Below are 18,227 nucleotides of genomic sequence, written 5' to 3' on the forward strand. Positions count from 1 at the left end.
TATGCTACTGATGAACAACTACAAAATCCCATTTCCCAATTCCGATAGAATCAATTACCAACGGAATATTCTATAAGGGGAGAATTACTATTATACAAAATATACTTTACATACCCCAACACAAAGAGTTCAAGAATAAGTTGTTAGAATTGATGCACATCAGCCTTTGGGAGGACATTCTGGGTATGATAAGTCAATACACAGAATAAGAAGAGACTTCTATTGGCCAGGTCTTAAAAATGATGTAAAACTGTGATCTATGTCAAAGGATTAAAGTGGACAATACTCTCCCTGTTGGATTACTACAAGACTCCCAGTACTTAATCAACCTTAGACTCACATAATTATGGGTTTTATCGAAGGACTCCCTAATTCAAATGGCTTCAATAGCATGTGAGTTGTCGTGGACAGACTCACTAAGTACAACCATTTTACCCCCTAAAGCACCCGTATACTGCTAAAATTATGGTTGAATTCTTCCTAAAAAGTGTGTTCAAGCTAGATGGATTACCCATTTCAATCATATTAGACCATGATAATACATTTACCAATCGATTTTGGTAGGAGTTCTTTACTCTTCATGGAGTTTAGATGGAAGGTCTAAACCACATGACCTATGCTCCAAAAAGACTAGTCAATGATACAATTGGAACCCCAGTGAAACCTTATAAAAAGCAAGAATTTTTCATTCTCAAACAATATGAGATCTCATACACCACATACCCTTATTCTTATCATATGGGATATCACAATACCACTAGCAAAGTGGTGGTGTAAGTCCACCCTACACATATTGACCAAACTTACCTCCTTTGAGGCTCTTTATGGATATCCACCTCCGCAACTCCTTAGTTATGTGCTTGGCACCGTCCGCTTGGAGGTTGTGGAAGTTAAGCTTCATTCTCGAGATCATATACTGCAATTAATGTGTCATGTATACTATCTACCATAGTTACGATAGAACCGAGTATATGTAAGAAATGCCACTGCAACTCTCTCCGCCTCAGCCATTATTGAAATGAAGCAGAAACTTACAGAACAAAACTAAACAAGTTACCTATATCTATGTCTCAATGAACATTTCTATTCAAGTAATATAAATCCAATGTACATAAATAATTTATGAACCGATTCTTCCTCTTTTCTATGAAAACATCCAAACAAATCTTTCTTTCCCTTGCCCACACTTTAAAGAAAGATCAAAATAGAACATGAAAACAAAACACATAAGGTGAAACAACTACAGATCACTGACACTTTTAAGGCTCGTTTGGATATAAAAACACTCTCAATTCATCTCATCTCATCATTATAACTTTTTCAAATTTTCATATAAAATATAATAAACAATTCAACTTTTTAAATCTCAAAACAATAATAATAGTAAAAAATAATATTCTATCAATATTTTATTATCTTATCTCATCACACTATCCAAATCAGCCCATAGTCTCTTGAAGACAGAAAATGTCCCACAACCCAGATATAGAAACAACTACAGATGCTTACATAGCAACAAATGCATAGATTCACACCATATATTTAAAAGCAACAAATATATGCCTAAACATCAAGCCCAATATTTCCCCATCTCATATCTGTCAACGAACTTGAGGGAAGAGAGAGAAAGAGCTCCGCAACGAAAATCTGTTGACCTATTAAGGAGAGAGCTTCGCGACGACGAAAGGATTCCGGACTTGAAGCGAGAGAGAGGCAATGGGCTTGAGATGAGAGAGAGAGAGAGAGAGAGCAATTAAGGGAGGAGAAAGGAAGAGAGAGACCGGGCTTTAGGGAGAGAGAGAGAGAGAGAGAGAGAGAGAGAGAGAGAGAGAAGGGAGATAGCTTCGTGTGGGTGGTTCTATCGTGTTGGGTATAAACCGCTTGAGTAATTTTATATACAATCGTGAAGTGCATAAACACCACGTAATCGTTTTGAAAAAGAGTGGGGTCCATTATTAAAAAATTATTTTTTTTCATGTGGATTCCATGTTTTATTCACTTTTTTCAAAACAATTACGCAGCGGTTGTACAATTTACAGTTGTAAATATATTTTCTCAAACCGCTTAGTGTCCGCTTGTTATTAAAGGATGTAAAATCAGACCTCACACCCCATGTGATTGGAAGTTTTATCTTTCTTTTATTAATGAAAAATTCTTTCTCACCACTATTCACTACTTCACACCCTAACACTCGATAAAAACACTCATGCATTCTATAAAAGAAATATATAAATATAAAGTGTGAAAATGAATAGTAACTAATGCATAAAATTCAGCTTTCTTAATAATTCAACATATTTGTTACTTTCATTTGGACCTTAGATTATTAACCGCAGTCGGTTTAGGCTAATTAGGTGATGAATAGAATTTGATTGCTTTTATACTCTTTGTTATATTTTAGCCTCAAGTAAGGAATTCTTTTCAAGGATTTGACAATTACAAGGATTCTGACAATTACATTGGCTTGGTGAAGTTCAGAAGGTAAAAGAATCTCTTGTTTCTCTTTCTCTAGCATTACCCTTTCTCATGTTCGGTCTGTGTTTTATATATATATCAAAAATATAAATTTTTGGGAGATTCTCACTCGAATTGAGCTATCCTTTTACCTGCTAAAAAAAAAATCATTTAAGGTTTTGTTACAAAATCATCCAACTCCCACTTCCCTCACCAAAACACTTCCCGTAGCCTCTCTGTTGCCTATCGTTCATCGTCTCCATCTTCTTAAGGTATTAGGGCTAGGGTTTTTCGTTCTTAGCTGATGAATCTCATCAACTTCATCGTATTTTTGTTTCTATCTTGCGAAAGTCATACATGCTGATTTGGGCTTTCATATAACTATGTCCCAGCACTTGTTGATCAAATTTTATCTACTCGCTGTTTGTATTTGATCAAATTTCAGCTATTAGTCCCCCGAAATTTCTTTAATTGTCTCGGTTGTCAACTGAATCTTGAAATTTTCTCGTACTCGAACAACTTTGACTTATTGATTTTTTTTTTATTGTCGACTGTTACAGGGCTATTCAGGCAAGGATTGGTGATACATGGCTGCTTTCAGGGCATTCTTGAACAGTCCGGTTGGTCCGAAAACAACTCACTTTTGGGGACCTGTTGCCAATTGGGGATTCGTAGCTGCTGTATGTTCTGCTTTCACGATTCTGTATTGTTATTTAAGTTTATATGTGGAATTTTGTTTGCGTGTTCGACATATCCTAGTTAATAAATTAATCTAGCTCTTATGAAGTGGAGGTCTATTTTTCACGCTTTTGTGAGTCATTTAAATTTCTGTCCTGCGGATTTTAACTGGGTTTAACTTATCAAAACAAATTTAACAGGGGTTGGCGGACATGAAGAAACCCCCGGAGATGATTTCGGGCAACATGACAGCAGGTTGAACATGTCTGGTTTAAAAGTTAGTTTAGGGATTTTCTTGGCATGTATATTATCTGGTCAAGATTCTAATCTCGCTGTTAATTGGGTGCTTGTAGCAATGTGTGTCTACTCGGCATTGTTCATGAGATTTGCGTGGATGGTACAGCCCCGCAATTATCTACTTTTGGTATGCCATGCCTCGAATGAGACCGTCCAACTCTATCAACTCTCTCGATGGGCAAAGGATCAGGGGTAAGTAACAACTAGCTTGCGATTAAAGATGTTCGACAAAGATGCTGTCCCCTTGTTACGCAAGTTTTCGGTGTAAATGAAAAGCACTGAAATGTGAATCGAATCAAATTATTAGCGTAATTTCAATTTTTCAAACAGATAAGGGGTCTGCTTGACCTGCTTCCATTGAAGTCACCATTCATTTCCGAACTCAAGAAAGTCTATTTCAGTTCATTATGTAGCCCCAGAAAAGGGTGGGAGGGTTTGGCGGGGGTGGAGAAAGAAAAATGATTAGAAATCTCGGTGGCACCTTTATTTTGTTCTTTATTTAAGCTTCTGATATCATTTTATTCAAGTACCATTACATCAAAGCTTATATTCATCTGTTCAAATAGTCTTCTTTGAATCTGAGACATCTGGTCTGCCCTATCCAAATTCTTAATAAACTGTTCCAAGGCCCGGGGACAGCTCGAATGGTATGCTTGTATGCATATGCAACTTAAGAGTTCCTTTCGTTAGTTTTACTTTCTTGTACCAGAAAGTCAATTTGATAGTAAACATTGTTTTTTAACCAAACATTGTTTTGTGTGGTTTCTTTTTGATAGGCTCTTGTCAGACAAGAAAGAGAAAGCTGCATCTCAGTAACTTGCTGCCACCATGTTTTTCATACCTGTTCTCTTGCTTTTGGTTTGCGGTTTCTCATTTGAAGCAATTTGCATTTGATCTTTCTGACAGTGTAAGCATAATTGAGCAGATCATTATTAAGTGAATCTTTTGCATATTATCTTTATTTGTACTTTGACGTTTTCATAATCAGATGTGGAAACTGATGCTTAACTTAAAAGTTTGAGCACCAAATACATAATTGGTGATGCTGAATCATCTTATTCTAGTAAATAAAGCATTGTATTCCATTTCTCAAAGAAAATAGTTGTAGTTTCTATGATCGAAAGCACAGTTATGATCCAAAAGTACTTGTGCGATCTATCACACGGTTAAGCAATAAAGCATTTTATCTAGCAAGTAATTGTGGTACCAAAAAGGAGTGGTTTTGTTACCTTTTTTGTATTCCCATTCCCATCCAAGAAGGAATAAATGATGAACATTAAACTTTTGAAGTATCATAGGCCAGTAAGATTTGGCAAAAGATTCAAATTCCGCTTGGATTAGTATTTTTAACCTCCATTAGCAGCCAGCCAACGGGGGGTAGGGCACAAATGCATCACCAACAAATTTTTAATCTGCACTTAGATGCTTAAAGGTAAGTTGACTTGCATGAAAGGCAATTGTGTGGTGAGCACAAAAGCAAGCAAAGGATGAAACATTTTCCTTAATAATCAAACAAAACATTGACAAAAAGGATTCGATCCGACCAAAAATCTTGTTTTTGCATATTGTAGTCTGGAATCTAAGGACATGTCACCACACCAAATAAATTAACATCATTATCTTTCCTCAGCAAATGGTTTAAACGCTAAGCTGTATTTTCACCTCGTAACCGAACGAATTACGATACCCTAATGTATTTCTTGGCAAAAATCTGGATTCACAGCAGCTGTCCTCCACCCTTTGGTTTCTTTCATTGTGCAGCCTTAATCACAATGCATGTCAGGGTTCGGTTCGACTCTGTCTCTGTCACTGCAATTTTACACAAGCATGGAATTCGTCCGAATCATGATGCATCGTTAAGAGCCTCGTGTTTTGATCTTTTGCTTCTTTTCTTGGATTTTAGCATCTTGGTGCTCTCGTTTTCTTTTGATGCCTTCTTATTGAGTCCATCGTTTTCTATGGATACCTCCTTGCTTGCTTCATTTTCATTTGTTGCCTTTTTCTTCTTGCTCGCTTCATCTTTTTTTAAAACCTTCTTTCTTTTCACAGGCAATGTTTCTTCCTTATCTCTAATTTCAGTCTCACTTACAATTTGTTCGGCATCTAGAGATGGATCTGCCACAGAAGGTTTAACTCCTGCTTGTACAAACAAGAAATGTATAAGTAGGAGGCTTAGACCATCATGTAAATTATAAGACAATGGTGTACAAACATCAGGGTCAAGCAACTTCAGAAACTGGCATCATATATCACTATCAAACTCAAAGCATATCTGATCCTTAGAAAGCCTTGTTAATTTTTTTTTTTAGGTAGAAAACCTTGTTAAATAATATTAGCTATGTAGCACCTAGACCTCAAATGAAAATAAAATATCTCCCATCATTTTACCAAAACAACTACTATAAGTTCTAGTCGTCAAATGAAAATGCAATCGCTTCACGTTTCACACAACAGAATACCGCTAATCATTTAATTATAGAGCAACACAGTATAAAATACTGTGCAATGGTTTTAAGAATGCTACCATAACAAGAAAATCGGAAAACTAACCTTCATCATCAAAATTGGAATCGAAGACAACATTGGTAAGATGCTGCTTCAGGAAAACCTACACCCAACAATAAAGATTAAAATGATTAGATGCAAACAAATGCAGTTTACTTACAGGGATACCAGACTGAAACAAGGAAACTCATTAGCTGTAAACTACACCATAATATTTTTGGCTTATATAACCACAAATGAAAATCAAACTCTGATCAGTACACAATCTCTGTGAAAGTGTCCACCTAACTTAGAGAGGTAACATATTCCAACCATGAAAGTGGAAAGCAAAGCAGACAGCAATAAACCCTAGTGTGAACATATGACTGTCATCAGACTGATGGACCAAGAGCCAGTTAATGTTTAAGAAAGCTTAGTGCATGTTTGGGATTGCGATGAGAAATATAGCTTATAGTTTTAGGGCTTATAACTCAAGTAATTATAACTTAAGTAATAAGTTCTATTATTAAGAAGTTATTTATTGTTTGGTAACCATAAATTTAAAACACTTTCAAACACGTTACATTTGTTTGGAAACAAATTAAAAAAGTGTTTTCCGATGTAGAAATGACGATCATCTTATTTTTTAAAGATTATGATCATATCCTTAAAAATTTGAAAGTTGTAATTATCTGAAAGTTGTATGGGTATTTTCGCCCATTGACAGTCTTTTTAAAATTTGAACTATATTCTGGATTATCCGGAAAAGCACGTTTGAGTAAAAGCATCAAAATGATGATTTTCCTCAAACGTACTTTTTTAACTCATTTGAGATTAAAAAAAAATATTTTAATATGTAACATCCAAACAACTTAATTTTTCTGTTAAAGAGCTTTTAAGGCTACTTAAGCACTTTTTAAGACTCCTAACGCAACCCAAACAGGCCCTTAGTGTTTGATTGGTGAGCATATATTAGCCATTGAACATTTTTGCTCCAAGCTTTCCACCTTGAACTAACCAAGAATTTAGGACACCATCATGTTGATTGACCATCTCGCTTGGATTCTTCAAACACAGATGGAGAATGCTCTTCAACAAGAGCCAAATTACAGAAATAATGGCAGCATATTAATTAACAAATAATTGAAATGTGGGGTAGAAGCAATGAACTGAATCTGTCTATAAAAGAAGGAAACTTCTACATTCCCATTGGCCTCATAACCACAAGGAAACGGATAAATTCTTAGATAATGGCTTCACTGATACCTTGAAAAGAAGAAAGATGACATGGTTAGGACATCAATCATTAGCTCTAATACAAGTTTTAAGATTCATTTATATCAGAGCACGGAATTTGTTATTGGCCTCAAAACAGAATCAAGAGTTTTGACCTTTGGGACAGACAGTGCAGACATGCCAAAACAATGGACCAATAACAAAACGACAAAATTGTAAATCTGGTCAGGAAATTTATATTATATACATACCGCAGAAAGAAGTTGTCTCGTCTTTACATCCCAAAAGCGTACATAACTGTCCAGTCCTAAAAATCAGTCAAGTTCTTAGTTTTTGTAGCGAAGAAAGCTTGTTTCTCAAAAAATGTACTCTAACTTCAAAAGGCTAAAGCATGATTTAACCAATGTTTAGCAAAGCAAAAATGATGAAGTGTTAACTGCTTACACCCTTTTCAGTTAAAATATATTAAAAAAAGAATGACTTTGAGAAAGTGTCACCGATTAGGAGATATAATAGTCATTCGAGTATAAACTAAGATCACCATTTCCTATTTTTCTTTCCTGCTGTTTTTGTGCGTGAATGGGGTTGCATGGATGTGTTTCAGTATGAGTTCCTACGTAAACTAACACAGAAGGAAAACCATATGGCATCCTCACCACATGATGCTATCACTGGAAAGTCCGGGTGCCTGGCTATAGATCTGATGCTTCCAGAACATTTGCCCAAAAAGCACCCCAACAATTTCCCTGCAATGAAATACTTTCTTCATCAATAAAATTACAGGAAAGATCACTCAAAGTAACCAATGTGAGAATAAAATTAGCAAAAGCAATATATCAATTTCAACAGATACTTTAATGCAATGTAAGAGTTAAAAGACAATACAATACATTTCTTTTATGAGTACAGAAAAATCTATACATAACACGATTAACATTTTCGAAGTTCAAAAAGAATTCTCTCACATATAAACAGGAAAAGGGCCAATGTGGGGTCATTACTGACAAAAACATACATATAAAAGTGAGTAGATCAGACGCGCATAATTAATCTAAACAAGAGAGAATAAAATTCTAGAGATGACTTGAGTTTACTTTCATTGCACTTCAATACTCATTTAGATGTTTGCCTATGTTGATAAAACAATCATGTTGTTGTTTAAAGAACACAGAATACATGTAAGTTGAAGAGAACGATTGAAGTGAAGCTAAATGAAAATGATCATATTAGCCGTAAGAAGTAGGTGCCTCATGTTTTGGATTTAGAACTTAAATACCATTTTCCACACATATAAGCAAGCATAAGGGCATGTGAGTTCATACATCACCATTTGAGCGTACATGGAGGAGAAAAAAAATTTAATAATACAAAAGAATGAACCCACTTCATGCACACCCACCCACACAACACTGAAATCCACCCCCCCCCCCCAAACCATCCCAATAAAATATGATCGTTTTAAGAAACAATTTTTGTTACCATATGGCAAGAATTTGGTGAGGATAAGCAGCAACGTACATGAGCCAGATGGTAAAGAAATTTTGTATATAGGCAAGAAAATTTTATTAAGACAAGTACACAGGAAGTATACAAATGCAGATTGTAAAGAAAATACTGCTTTTTCTAGTCCAAGAGAACCAATTATTTAAACGGACACCTATACTAACTGATTGCATTGAGAGAATGCTAAATCCATCCTCCGAATGTAAATAAATTGCAACTACATGATGGTACTGTACTTACCTGTTCGCATGTCAACAGAAGCAAGGTCACCAGACCCATTCCCTATATAGACTGTATAACCATTTAAATCTTCGGCTACTGCTTTGATGGGAGTCTCCCTGAAATCAAATGAGATAACAGGTCTTCGCTGAGCAGAAATATCATAGAGGCGAACCTGTTAAGAACAACGAATATAAGTTTCTGGGTGGCAAGATAATCACAATTGAGATAGAGCAACTAGAGTAGACAAACAAGATATTGCACTTCTACAGAACAACAAGGATGAATACAATATGAAGAAATTCAAAGTTCTGAAAATGGTAACAGGCAGTAAAAAAATGTATATCACAGAATCAACCAGACCCATTCCCTATATAGACTGTATAACCATCAGTGGTTTTTTACCAGCCGTTTTTTATATGTAATCAAAAAGTTTTATTCATAAGATAATAGTTTTACCAACCCTTATTAGTTTAATATTTCATGATCATAAATATGTAGGCATTTAATATTCTTTCATTTGGAAAAAGTTCAAGTACAGGTGAAACCCCAATGCCCGATAGAATCAATATCCATTTGCTCAGACACTATTCTGCTTGAAATATCAAGTAATCCACTCCAGCATGAAAGAAAAATTTGCTTGAAAGAGTACCTGATGACTGTTGGTGCCAGCCACTATTTTACGGTGGTCATCCTTACTCAGGAATGTTGCAGCTGTAAACCAAGTTGGGGTAAAAATACCAAGACTGTTCTTAGGAGGCTGCACAGGGTAGAAGTAACTGAAATAAATGCGAGGAAAATGCATGTTAAACAAATATCAATGTGCGACTTTCTTTCAATAACAGATCATGGAAAGGCTCACAGATTTAGCAGTCCAGATCTTCGCACAGTTTTCAAGATCCCACACGTTAACTTCAACACCCTTCCTGTGATGAGTCACAAGAAAAACATTATTTTTTAGATCAATAAGTTTGTAAAGTCTATGATATCTGAGTACTGAAGGAAGATGTAGTTAATATTCAAGCTTCTATACTCCAATGTAAAGTTAAGGGCCCTAGAGCACTCACCCACCAAATAAAGCATAATTTTCACTACCATCCACTTTAGAACATGAGATATTCCCAGAAGCACAAACACTCCAAGTTATCGAAGAACCAATAGATGCAGAACCTTCGGGTGAATCAGGAACTTGAATTGACCTCATACTTGTATTTCCTTTTGTTGTACAAGAAAGCAAAGCGCAAGTCCTAGTGGTTGATCATGAATTCCCAAAGATCAGAAGTTAGGGCACATATGAAGAAAGCAACTTCTGGAAACCAATAATACAAAAACATATGGTAGAACCAGGTAACAAAACCCCAAAAGTCTACAATTTTGCAGTACCTGGATGTCGAATCTGATTTCTGTGTCGCAAATAAATGCAAACCAACAACAGCATCCTCTTCAGGTTGAAGACCAGCATCGTCGACATTAGAAACCATGAAACGACGATCCCCATTAATCGGGCTTAGAACTTCAATCTGTAGTAGAAATAAAGAACACAAATAATTAGAGGACACTCCAATAAGCCTAAAAACCAAAATATGGTCCCACATGTTCATGGTCCTGGAAGGAAACTCACCATACCAGTTTTTCTTGCCACTGCTAATAACTGCAATGGGAAAGAAAATGCATAAGAGAATCGTTGACAACATTAATATTCAGAGTGAATGATGGAAGAACTGTAGCAGAGTAAAGGATTTAAGATCCTGAATCAAATTTTTAAAAGTTGATTGATAAACATTCTGAATTCACACCCATATGTAGTTTGAAAATATATATCGTCCTCCTACAAGCTAAAACTTTGAGCAATAAAGGAAACCTATGCACCACTGTTTTGGCAAGCCATCCATTAATCATCGTCACCACATTTAGGCAAGGGAATGGCTAGAGCATTCACACATACAGTGACAGTGGCAGGAGTGTGCAATGCTTTAAAACCGAAAACTCGAGAACAATTACAAATGCAATTTGTAAGATCCTTTTCCAGAGTTAACGCAAATGCTGAAGTCACATATTATTTGTTAACTTACTAAAATGAACTGCACTCTATTAGCTTCATAACAAGCAAATCAAATGTGAAACCTTTAACAGCATAAGAACCCAGTGAAAATCAAAACAGCTGCCATGATATAAATGCTCAGAAACGCAATCTATACAATTTTTTTTTTTTAAACCCAATTCTACATTTAACTCCTTGAACATCATTAACCATTAAAAAAAATATAACAACCGGAACTAAAACATTTAAGAAACAAATAAACCGAAACATATTGCCGATATACACATGCTTAAAATGCAATATTCAATTAACTCAAGAATTTGTAATACCCAACACGTACCGGATCGATTTTACGGTCAATGATAGAAGCGGCGACCACACATTTCGAGGAGTCCGGTTCACCCCACCTCTCAACCACCTTAGGAACCGCTCCTTGCTTGCCATGGGCTTCGATAACTATTATTCAAAGCATATGTATTTATGTACACATAAATCTATGTATATAAGCATAGGAATGCCAAAAACAAAGCTAACTTCAATTGGTTTAGAGAAGTGTAACGACAAAATTATTAACCTTTGATGAAACCAAGCGCGTCGAAGGTTACTGCTCGAAGAGGAGGGCAACCAGGGCATTCTAATGTGGTCGTACGAGGCATCTTCCTAAGTTCTTTCACAGACCCGCCGAGGAACAAGTCAGGACAGGTTTTTCCTTAAACCCTCGCTACCTCCGTCTGTGTTCTACAAAGAAACTATGAATAATATTACTTAGTACCCCGTATTTCAACTAAAATATCTACTTTTGACCCTATCAATTTAAAAGTTCTCCACCTAAGCCGATAGTTTTAATTATTGTTTCTAAACCCCAAAGATAGTCTTAAACTTTCATTTTACTCCGTGCGAGGCTGTGAGCGCATCGCCTAGGAGAGGACAGCTTTGATTATTGGGCTGGGATGCAGCTGAATTTTGTACATGAGAGGGTAGATACTTTTTCCCATTTGATTTTGGGCTTGTAGGGTTTGGGCTGTGGCCCTTGGGCTTAGTCTAGAAATTAAAATTTGGGTTAAGCATAAAAGTCCTTTGATCTCATATGTCCAAGCCTATAAAATTGAGACCATGTGCTATGGCTAGAATATGTAGTCAATAATCAAATATAGAACGAGAATTGTTATAGTCACAAAAAGATTAAATAAAAGTAATTTTATAAATTAACTTGACTTTATGTGATTCGTTTGATCTACTTTACAATATGACGAATCACATTCAGCGACGTCAATTTGTGGAATTACTTTTGTGTAATCTGTTTGTGGCTAAAGTAATTCTATTATAAAATTCGAGCTGCTTGAGTTATGAGTAGCAATATCCAGAACCCTTGTGTTAAGGATATGGGATATGCTTCAAAATGAGGGTCAAAGCATATTCACACACAAATGTTCTCAATTTTCAAGGGAACCTTTTAGCTCTACTAGCTAACAAATTGAAAGTCACACAATCTGTTAAGGAATGAAAAACGTGATGATTGTAATTGTTGGAGAGGTGGCTGAAAAGAGAAACGATGTTGTATCTTTGCTTCAAAGGCGTGTGTAATTATACAGCTTTCATTGAGATAATTTTCACCCCATCAATTTAGATCAATTGGTATGCACAGGGTTAAGGCAAAAATGTCTCCAGGATATAATGAAGCATAGAAAAGGCTTTTCTATATCAACCATGCACGGAAATTCAAATTCATTTGTTCATGTATAAGGAACAGAAAAAGTAGAAAAAGAATAAGCAAAAAAAAAAAAAAAAAAAAAAAAAGACCAAACACATTACTAATAGCTAGCTCATAGCTATTAAGAAATCTAATAGCTAGCTAGATATATATCCATGCATGCAGGAAATTGACCATGTGAGTTTAGTTTTTAGTTAGTTAACTACATCTAACTGGTTGTTAATGTTACCAGAAACACAACCTTTATGAATTTACACAGCTGTTAGTGTTATGTATTAGATGGTCAACATTTATTTTTAGCTAGATGTAAATGCTTGTGTTGTATTGTATTGTATACTCTGCAATAGATTTGTTGAAGAACTGGCAGCTTCTTCTACAGACATCAAAATAGTAACAAGAATTTTGATCCAACAGTGTTTCTAGTAACTAATTCAAGATGTATCAGAAACTTTAGAATGTGGGTGACTTCTGAATTGTAAAATCTGCATGAAAATTCTTTGGACTGTTTGATGGGCAATAGACAAATTCTGGACAAGTTCAGATGTGAGGGATCCATGCCATGGAAAGTTCTTTGTGAGTATGACTGGTACATCAATCTACTTATATATGTAAATCAATAACTTCTATATGTAAATATTCAATGGAAAATACTATGTTAAAATATCTTATCAGACAACATTGCAAACCCAAGTCTCAAATCAACAAGGCTTTTTAATATCACTATTCAAGCTAATGTAGAGTCTTAAAATTCATTATCGCCATAAATTATTGATTTAGAAACTATTATGAAATATTCTTCCTACTAAATCGAGAATTGGTGATTTCATTTTCCTTCAAGATTAGAAGAATGTCTATTCTGCAATTAAGAGAAAGAGACTCTAAAACATCTTTTTATAGAATGTTCTGTCATCATAATTTTGTGGCAACAGAGCAGTTGACCATTAAATCTAGCAAGCTTGCCTATTGATTCCATATCAGACCGGATCAAAATGATCATCTATCCAAAAAAAGAATTTAGACTTTGAACTGAAGAAAAACCCCACTTTCAATTATTTGTGATTATGATACTAAATTTTATTTATAAAAAGAGAAATAATATTGTTCACAAACATACTTCCATATCACTTAGGCAAATGTCCTAATAGAAAAAAAATACCTACTACTTTTATTTGTAAACAAGTTGATGTTATTTTTTAGAATCATTCCATATATTAGACTATAGCTGCAGCACATTTATATGATGTTTTTTTTTTTTAACCGCAGCACATGGTGTGCTGTGACTGTGGGCTGATTTTTATATTTTTATTTTTTTTTATTATTTTTCTTTGATGTGACCCTAGCCGTCCTTATTTTTATGAGTCAAACCTTTATAACAGTAAACAACTTAAACCAACTGTCAGACTCAAACGTTAAACTCCCTCCATCTTTCTTTTCTATATATCTGAGCTACGCGCAGAAATTCTCTCCAATCTCCGACGCCGCCGCCTCCACATTCCATGGCCGATGTCCAAACAAATCCCAGCATTCCCGTCGACCCCAACAGCGGCTTCTGCCATAAAACCAAGACCTTTCAAAGCCTGCGCCCCGGGGTCCCACTCCCTCCTCTCTCCCAACCCCTCTCCATCGCCGACTTCACCCTCTCTGAGCTCCTCCTCCGATCCTCTGCGTTCAAATCTACTACCACCGTCCTCGTAGAATCCTCCACCGGCGTCCATGTATCGTACTCCCTGTTCCTGTCCCAGATCCATTCCCTTACGACTTCTCTCCGAAGCTCAACCTCTCTGTCCAAAGGCCAGGTTGCGTTCATTCTCGCCCCTCCCTCTCTCCACGTTCCAGTTCTCTATTTCGCTCTCTTGGCCTTAGGAGTCACCATTTCACCCTCTAACCCACTAGGTTCTGACTCTGAAATCTCTTACCAGGTCCGACTCTGTAACCCCGTCATCGCCTTCGCCACCTCGTCTACGTCCCACAAGCTCCCCACTCTTCCTCTAGGTACCATACTCCTCGACTCGCCCGAGTTTCTCTCAATGATTAACGGAAGTCGTAATGGCACTGACCGATTCCAGCAAGTCCAAGTGAGTCAGTCGGACTCGGCGGCGATTCTGTACTCCTCGGGAACGACCGGGAGGGTCAAGGGTGTGTTGCTAACTCACCGGAACTTGATCGCCCTCTTAGCGAAGTTTCGACAGCTCCTGCCGGAGACGGATCAGAATCAGACTGAGATGCTGCAGCCACACCCGGTTTGCTTGTTCACACTGCCTCTCTTTCACATATTCGGGTTTGTCATGCTCGTGAGGGCAGTGGCGAGGGGAGAAACGCTGGTTCTGATGAGCAGGTTCGACTTGGAGGGCATGTTGAGTGCTGTGGAGAAGTATAGGGTTACCTACATACCGGTTTCGCCTTCGGTCGTGGTGGCGCTGGCCAAGTCTGACCTCGTCAACAGGTACGATCTGAGCTCGCTCCAGCTGCTAGGATCCTCGGGCGCACCGCTAGGAAAGGAGGTCGCCGAGCGCTTCGCGGCTAAGTTCCCCAACGTGACGATTGTGCAGGTGAGACCGTGAGTGTTGTCTCCTTGGTTGATTCAGCTAGCTTACGAAGTATTTTCCTTTTTTTATTTTTATTTTTATTTTATTTTATTCTTTTACATTATTGTAAACTGTGAAAAAAATACTACCAGTGACTGGTGTTAACAATGATTTAGTATTTGATTGCTTGAAAATCTCCTCTCGTTTTGACATCAAACCCATTTTCTCGGAGAAGGTTTGATCAGTTAATGGAGGCTTTAATTTATGGAGTATCGTGTAAAAGAACAGTACTGTTTTGCCGACTAATATTCAAATGGCTCGCTCTGGAGTCTGATCAATAAACGTTGGTGTACATTACGTTTCAACGATCTCGTCATATTAAAGAGGTAGACTTTTTCTTGTTTCTTTATGTCAGGGATACGGTTTGACGGAGAGTGGAGCAGGGGGGGCCGAAATGGTGACACCGGAGGAGTCCCATCGGCATGGTTCAGTGGGTCGCCTATCTGAAAATATGGAAGCCAAGATAGTTGATCCTGTTACTGGAGAGGCTTTACCTCCTGGCCAGAAAGGGGAGCTCTGGTTACGAGGGCCAACAGTCATGAATGGTGATGCTTGTTTTGAGTTACTCCATTTACAACCATTTTTGTTTTTTTTTTTTTAACATTAATTGACATGGCGGGCTTCCACGTGACAAATGCTGTGTTATGTATGTCATCATACAAGATAATGGCTTTGTTTGACGGACAGATGAATCATGGAGTGTGTGTACGCAGGTTATGTTGGTGATGACAAGGCAACTGCTGAAACATTGGATTCAGAAAGGTGGTTGAAGACTGGGGATCTTTGTTATTTCGATTCAGAGGGATTTCTTTACATTGTTGACAGATTAAAGGAACTGATAAAATACAAAGCGTATCAGGTGATTGATCTGGAGATAGCCTTCAAAGTTCAAACAAATAACATTAGTTGTTATATATAGTAGGCAGTGTCATCTCAAATATCACTCCACTTGTATTAATGCAGGTTCCCCCAGCTGAGTTGGAACATTTACTTCTATCACATCCTGAAATTGCAGATGCTGCTGTGATTCCGTAAGACATGTCTTGTATATATAGTTGTATTGCTTGGCATCTTTTTCCATATGAGAAATATTATAACTTGCTTAATTTTTCATATTTGTAGCCTTCTAGTGACTGTCATCTGCACTAGCTTACAGATTTACTTGATATTTTTTTTATGCTTGTCTATTGACGAGAAACTGGTGCAAGGGGTCATATTTTTTGGAAGATTTAGGACGGTTTAGCATGTTTTTGAGGCTAAGGCTAGCAACTAAGACGATGCCTTCAATTTAGAAATAATAAAATGTATTTTTAATATAATATATATACATATATAGTGTATTAGTTAAAAATCGTTGTTGCAAAACTCCTAATAAACATTTATTTGTTTTAACTTATAAGTTGTGTTATCTTGGAAGCTGCAGGTACCCTGACGAAGAAGCAGGGCAGATTCCCATGGCTTTTGTGGTAAGAAATCCTGGAAGCAATATCGGAGAGGCTCAAGTTATAGGTTTCATTGCAAAACAGGTGACCTTCTTCCTTGTAGTTGATAATTCAATAGAGACAACTCATGAAATTCACTACTACTTGGTCAAACATTAAATAAGAAGAACCCAAAGCTTTAATTGGAATGTGTACCTGTAATTTTGGACATCAACTGGTGACATTAATTGGGTGAATTGGGTCTATAGATTTCATGATATTCTTAGCTGTTTAAATGAAGGATCGTAAGTTTTTGACCTCTTGATTGGATTATTTTCCCACCAAATCTTGATAGGATAAAAAAGAAAGACATATATCTGATCTTGATATTCTTCTTCCAAGGGAGGATCCTCCATTGTATATATGTTTTAACATTTTTTTTTTTTATGTTCATCATTTAGTGTATATATACGCGATAAAGTATAACCTGCTTTTACCACTATAGTATATTAGCAGGCACAAGTTGCACAATATTGTTGGTGTTGTTACTTATAATTCAGACCTGGTGCGGTGCATGCACTTCTGTTTGCAGGTTGCACCATACAAGAAGGTCCGACGCGTCTCTTTTATCAACTCCATTCCAAAATCTCCTGCGGGAAAGATATTGAGGAGGGAACTGCTCACTCGTGCTCTTTCTCTTGGTTCCTCTAGACTATGATCATTCAATATATATATATATATATATATATATATATATATACACATATATATAGTTGAAGGGGCTATATATGGTAAAAGAGCAGGCAATTCAACTAGCCTCATTTGTCAGTGTTAGCATGGATCCTCGTTTTCCAAACGAGAAGTACTACAGCCATGAAGAGATCCCATAAAAACAAACTCACATCAAGCCACGTCAGTTTATGGGTTTATTTTTGTGAGATCTCTTTGTGACTGTAGTACTTCTCATGCCTTAGTTCTATTGTACTATTATCTTTCTATTGCAATACTCTCCTTATATTACGCTAACAATTAACACTGTCTATATATGATTTATATCATGGTTAATTTCCTATTGTACAAAGTCATTCTTATTCTCTATCTTCTCTTCTGCCTTTATGTGATATCATAGTTCTGGGGCCTTTCATTTATCTTCTCTCCATTGTAGGGTTCTTCCATGATCGATTTGAGCATCTTTTAGGTGTTGCTCCTGCTCATTTTTGATGACACAAAGTCATTCTTTTCTCACATGGATAGACAAAAAATGAATTTGATTTTGATAGATTGTCTCTCCTAGTTTGTAATTATACCTTCGTTTCCGTCTCTCTGTCTATAGCTCCTTCGAAATCTCGAGGCTGTGGAAGTTATTTGCAACTTTACAACTGCGTTGATTATGATGTTCCCTTACAATTCCAGATTGAAACTAATCTTCATGATTGGATGCATTTGGAACAAATTAGTCTTACCATTGATTGTCGAAAACTCTACTCAGCCTCCAATTTTTGGGTCGCACTCCACACTCCTGATGTGGCGAATCCAGTTCCTTACCCACGTCACGGTTCATTCATTTCTTCAGGATTTTGATTTCTTCACGATTCCTT

At 36.6% G+C, this 18,227-nt stretch overlaps 3 protein-coding genes across 4 annotated transcripts; 2 read left to right on the plus strand and 1 right to left on the minus strand.

Moving 5' to 3' along the window:
- Positions 1-2,554: 2,554 nt before the first annotated feature.
- Positions 2,555-4,444, plus strand: LOC121233995 (mitochondrial pyruvate carrier 1). The gene is made up of 5 exons (XM_041129788.1): positions 2,555-2,726; positions 3,015-3,134; positions 3,333-3,387; positions 3,486-3,621; positions 4,206-4,444. Exons 2-5 carry the CDS (start codon positions 3,042-3,044, stop codon positions 4,243-4,245), a joined length of 324 nt encoding a protein of 107 aa, XP_040985722.1. The 5' UTR covers positions 2,555-2,726; positions 3,015-3,041; the 3' UTR covers positions 4,246-4,444.
- Positions 4,445-4,907: 463 nt separating this feature from the next.
- Positions 4,908-11,665, minus strand: LOC121233994 (WD repeat-containing protein DDB_G0290555). Its single transcript, XM_041129787.1, has 12 exons — positions 11,487-11,665; positions 11,253-11,368; positions 10,493-10,522; positions 10,255-10,391; positions 9,939-10,118; positions 9,734-9,797; positions 9,524-9,631; positions 8,893-9,046; positions 7,806-7,895; positions 7,401-7,456; positions 5,980-6,037; positions 4,908-5,565 (listed from the first exon to the last, which is right to left on the minus strand). Exons 1-12 carry the CDS (start codon positions 11,566-11,568, stop codon positions 5,273-5,275), a joined length of 1,368 nt encoding a protein of 455 aa, XP_040985721.1. The 5' UTR covers positions 11,569-11,665; the 3' UTR covers positions 4,908-5,272.
- A 2,344-nt stretch (positions 11,666-14,009) lies between these two features.
- Positions 14,010-17,710, plus strand: LOC121234722 (4-coumarate--CoA ligase-like 9). Of its 2 annotated transcripts, none has more exons than XM_041130791.1 (7): positions 14,010-15,172; positions 15,564-15,753; positions 15,922-16,067; positions 16,172-16,239; positions 16,632-16,734; positions 17,222-17,366; positions 17,399-17,710. In XM_041130791.1, exons 1-6 carry the CDS (start codon positions 14,120-14,122, stop codon positions 17,345-17,347), a joined length of 1,686 nt encoding a protein of 561 aa, XP_040986725.1. In that variant the 5' UTR covers positions 14,010-14,119; the 3' UTR covers positions 17,348-17,366; positions 17,399-17,710. The 2 variants fall into 2 exon arrangements, with proteins under 2 accessions (XP_040986725.1, XP_040986724.1); XM_041130790.1 differs by having other exon boundaries at positions 17,222-17,360; positions 17,393-17,710.
- Positions 17,711-18,227: the final 517 nt, after the last annotated feature.

This window comes from Juglans microcarpa x Juglans regia, chromosome 6D (assembly GCF_004785595.1).
Source record: "Juglans microcarpa x Juglans regia isolate MS1-56 chromosome 6D, Jm3101_v1.0, whole genome shotgun sequence".
NCBI lineage: Eukaryota > Viridiplantae > Streptophyta > Magnoliopsida > Fagales > Juglandaceae > Juglans > Juglans microcarpa x Juglans regia.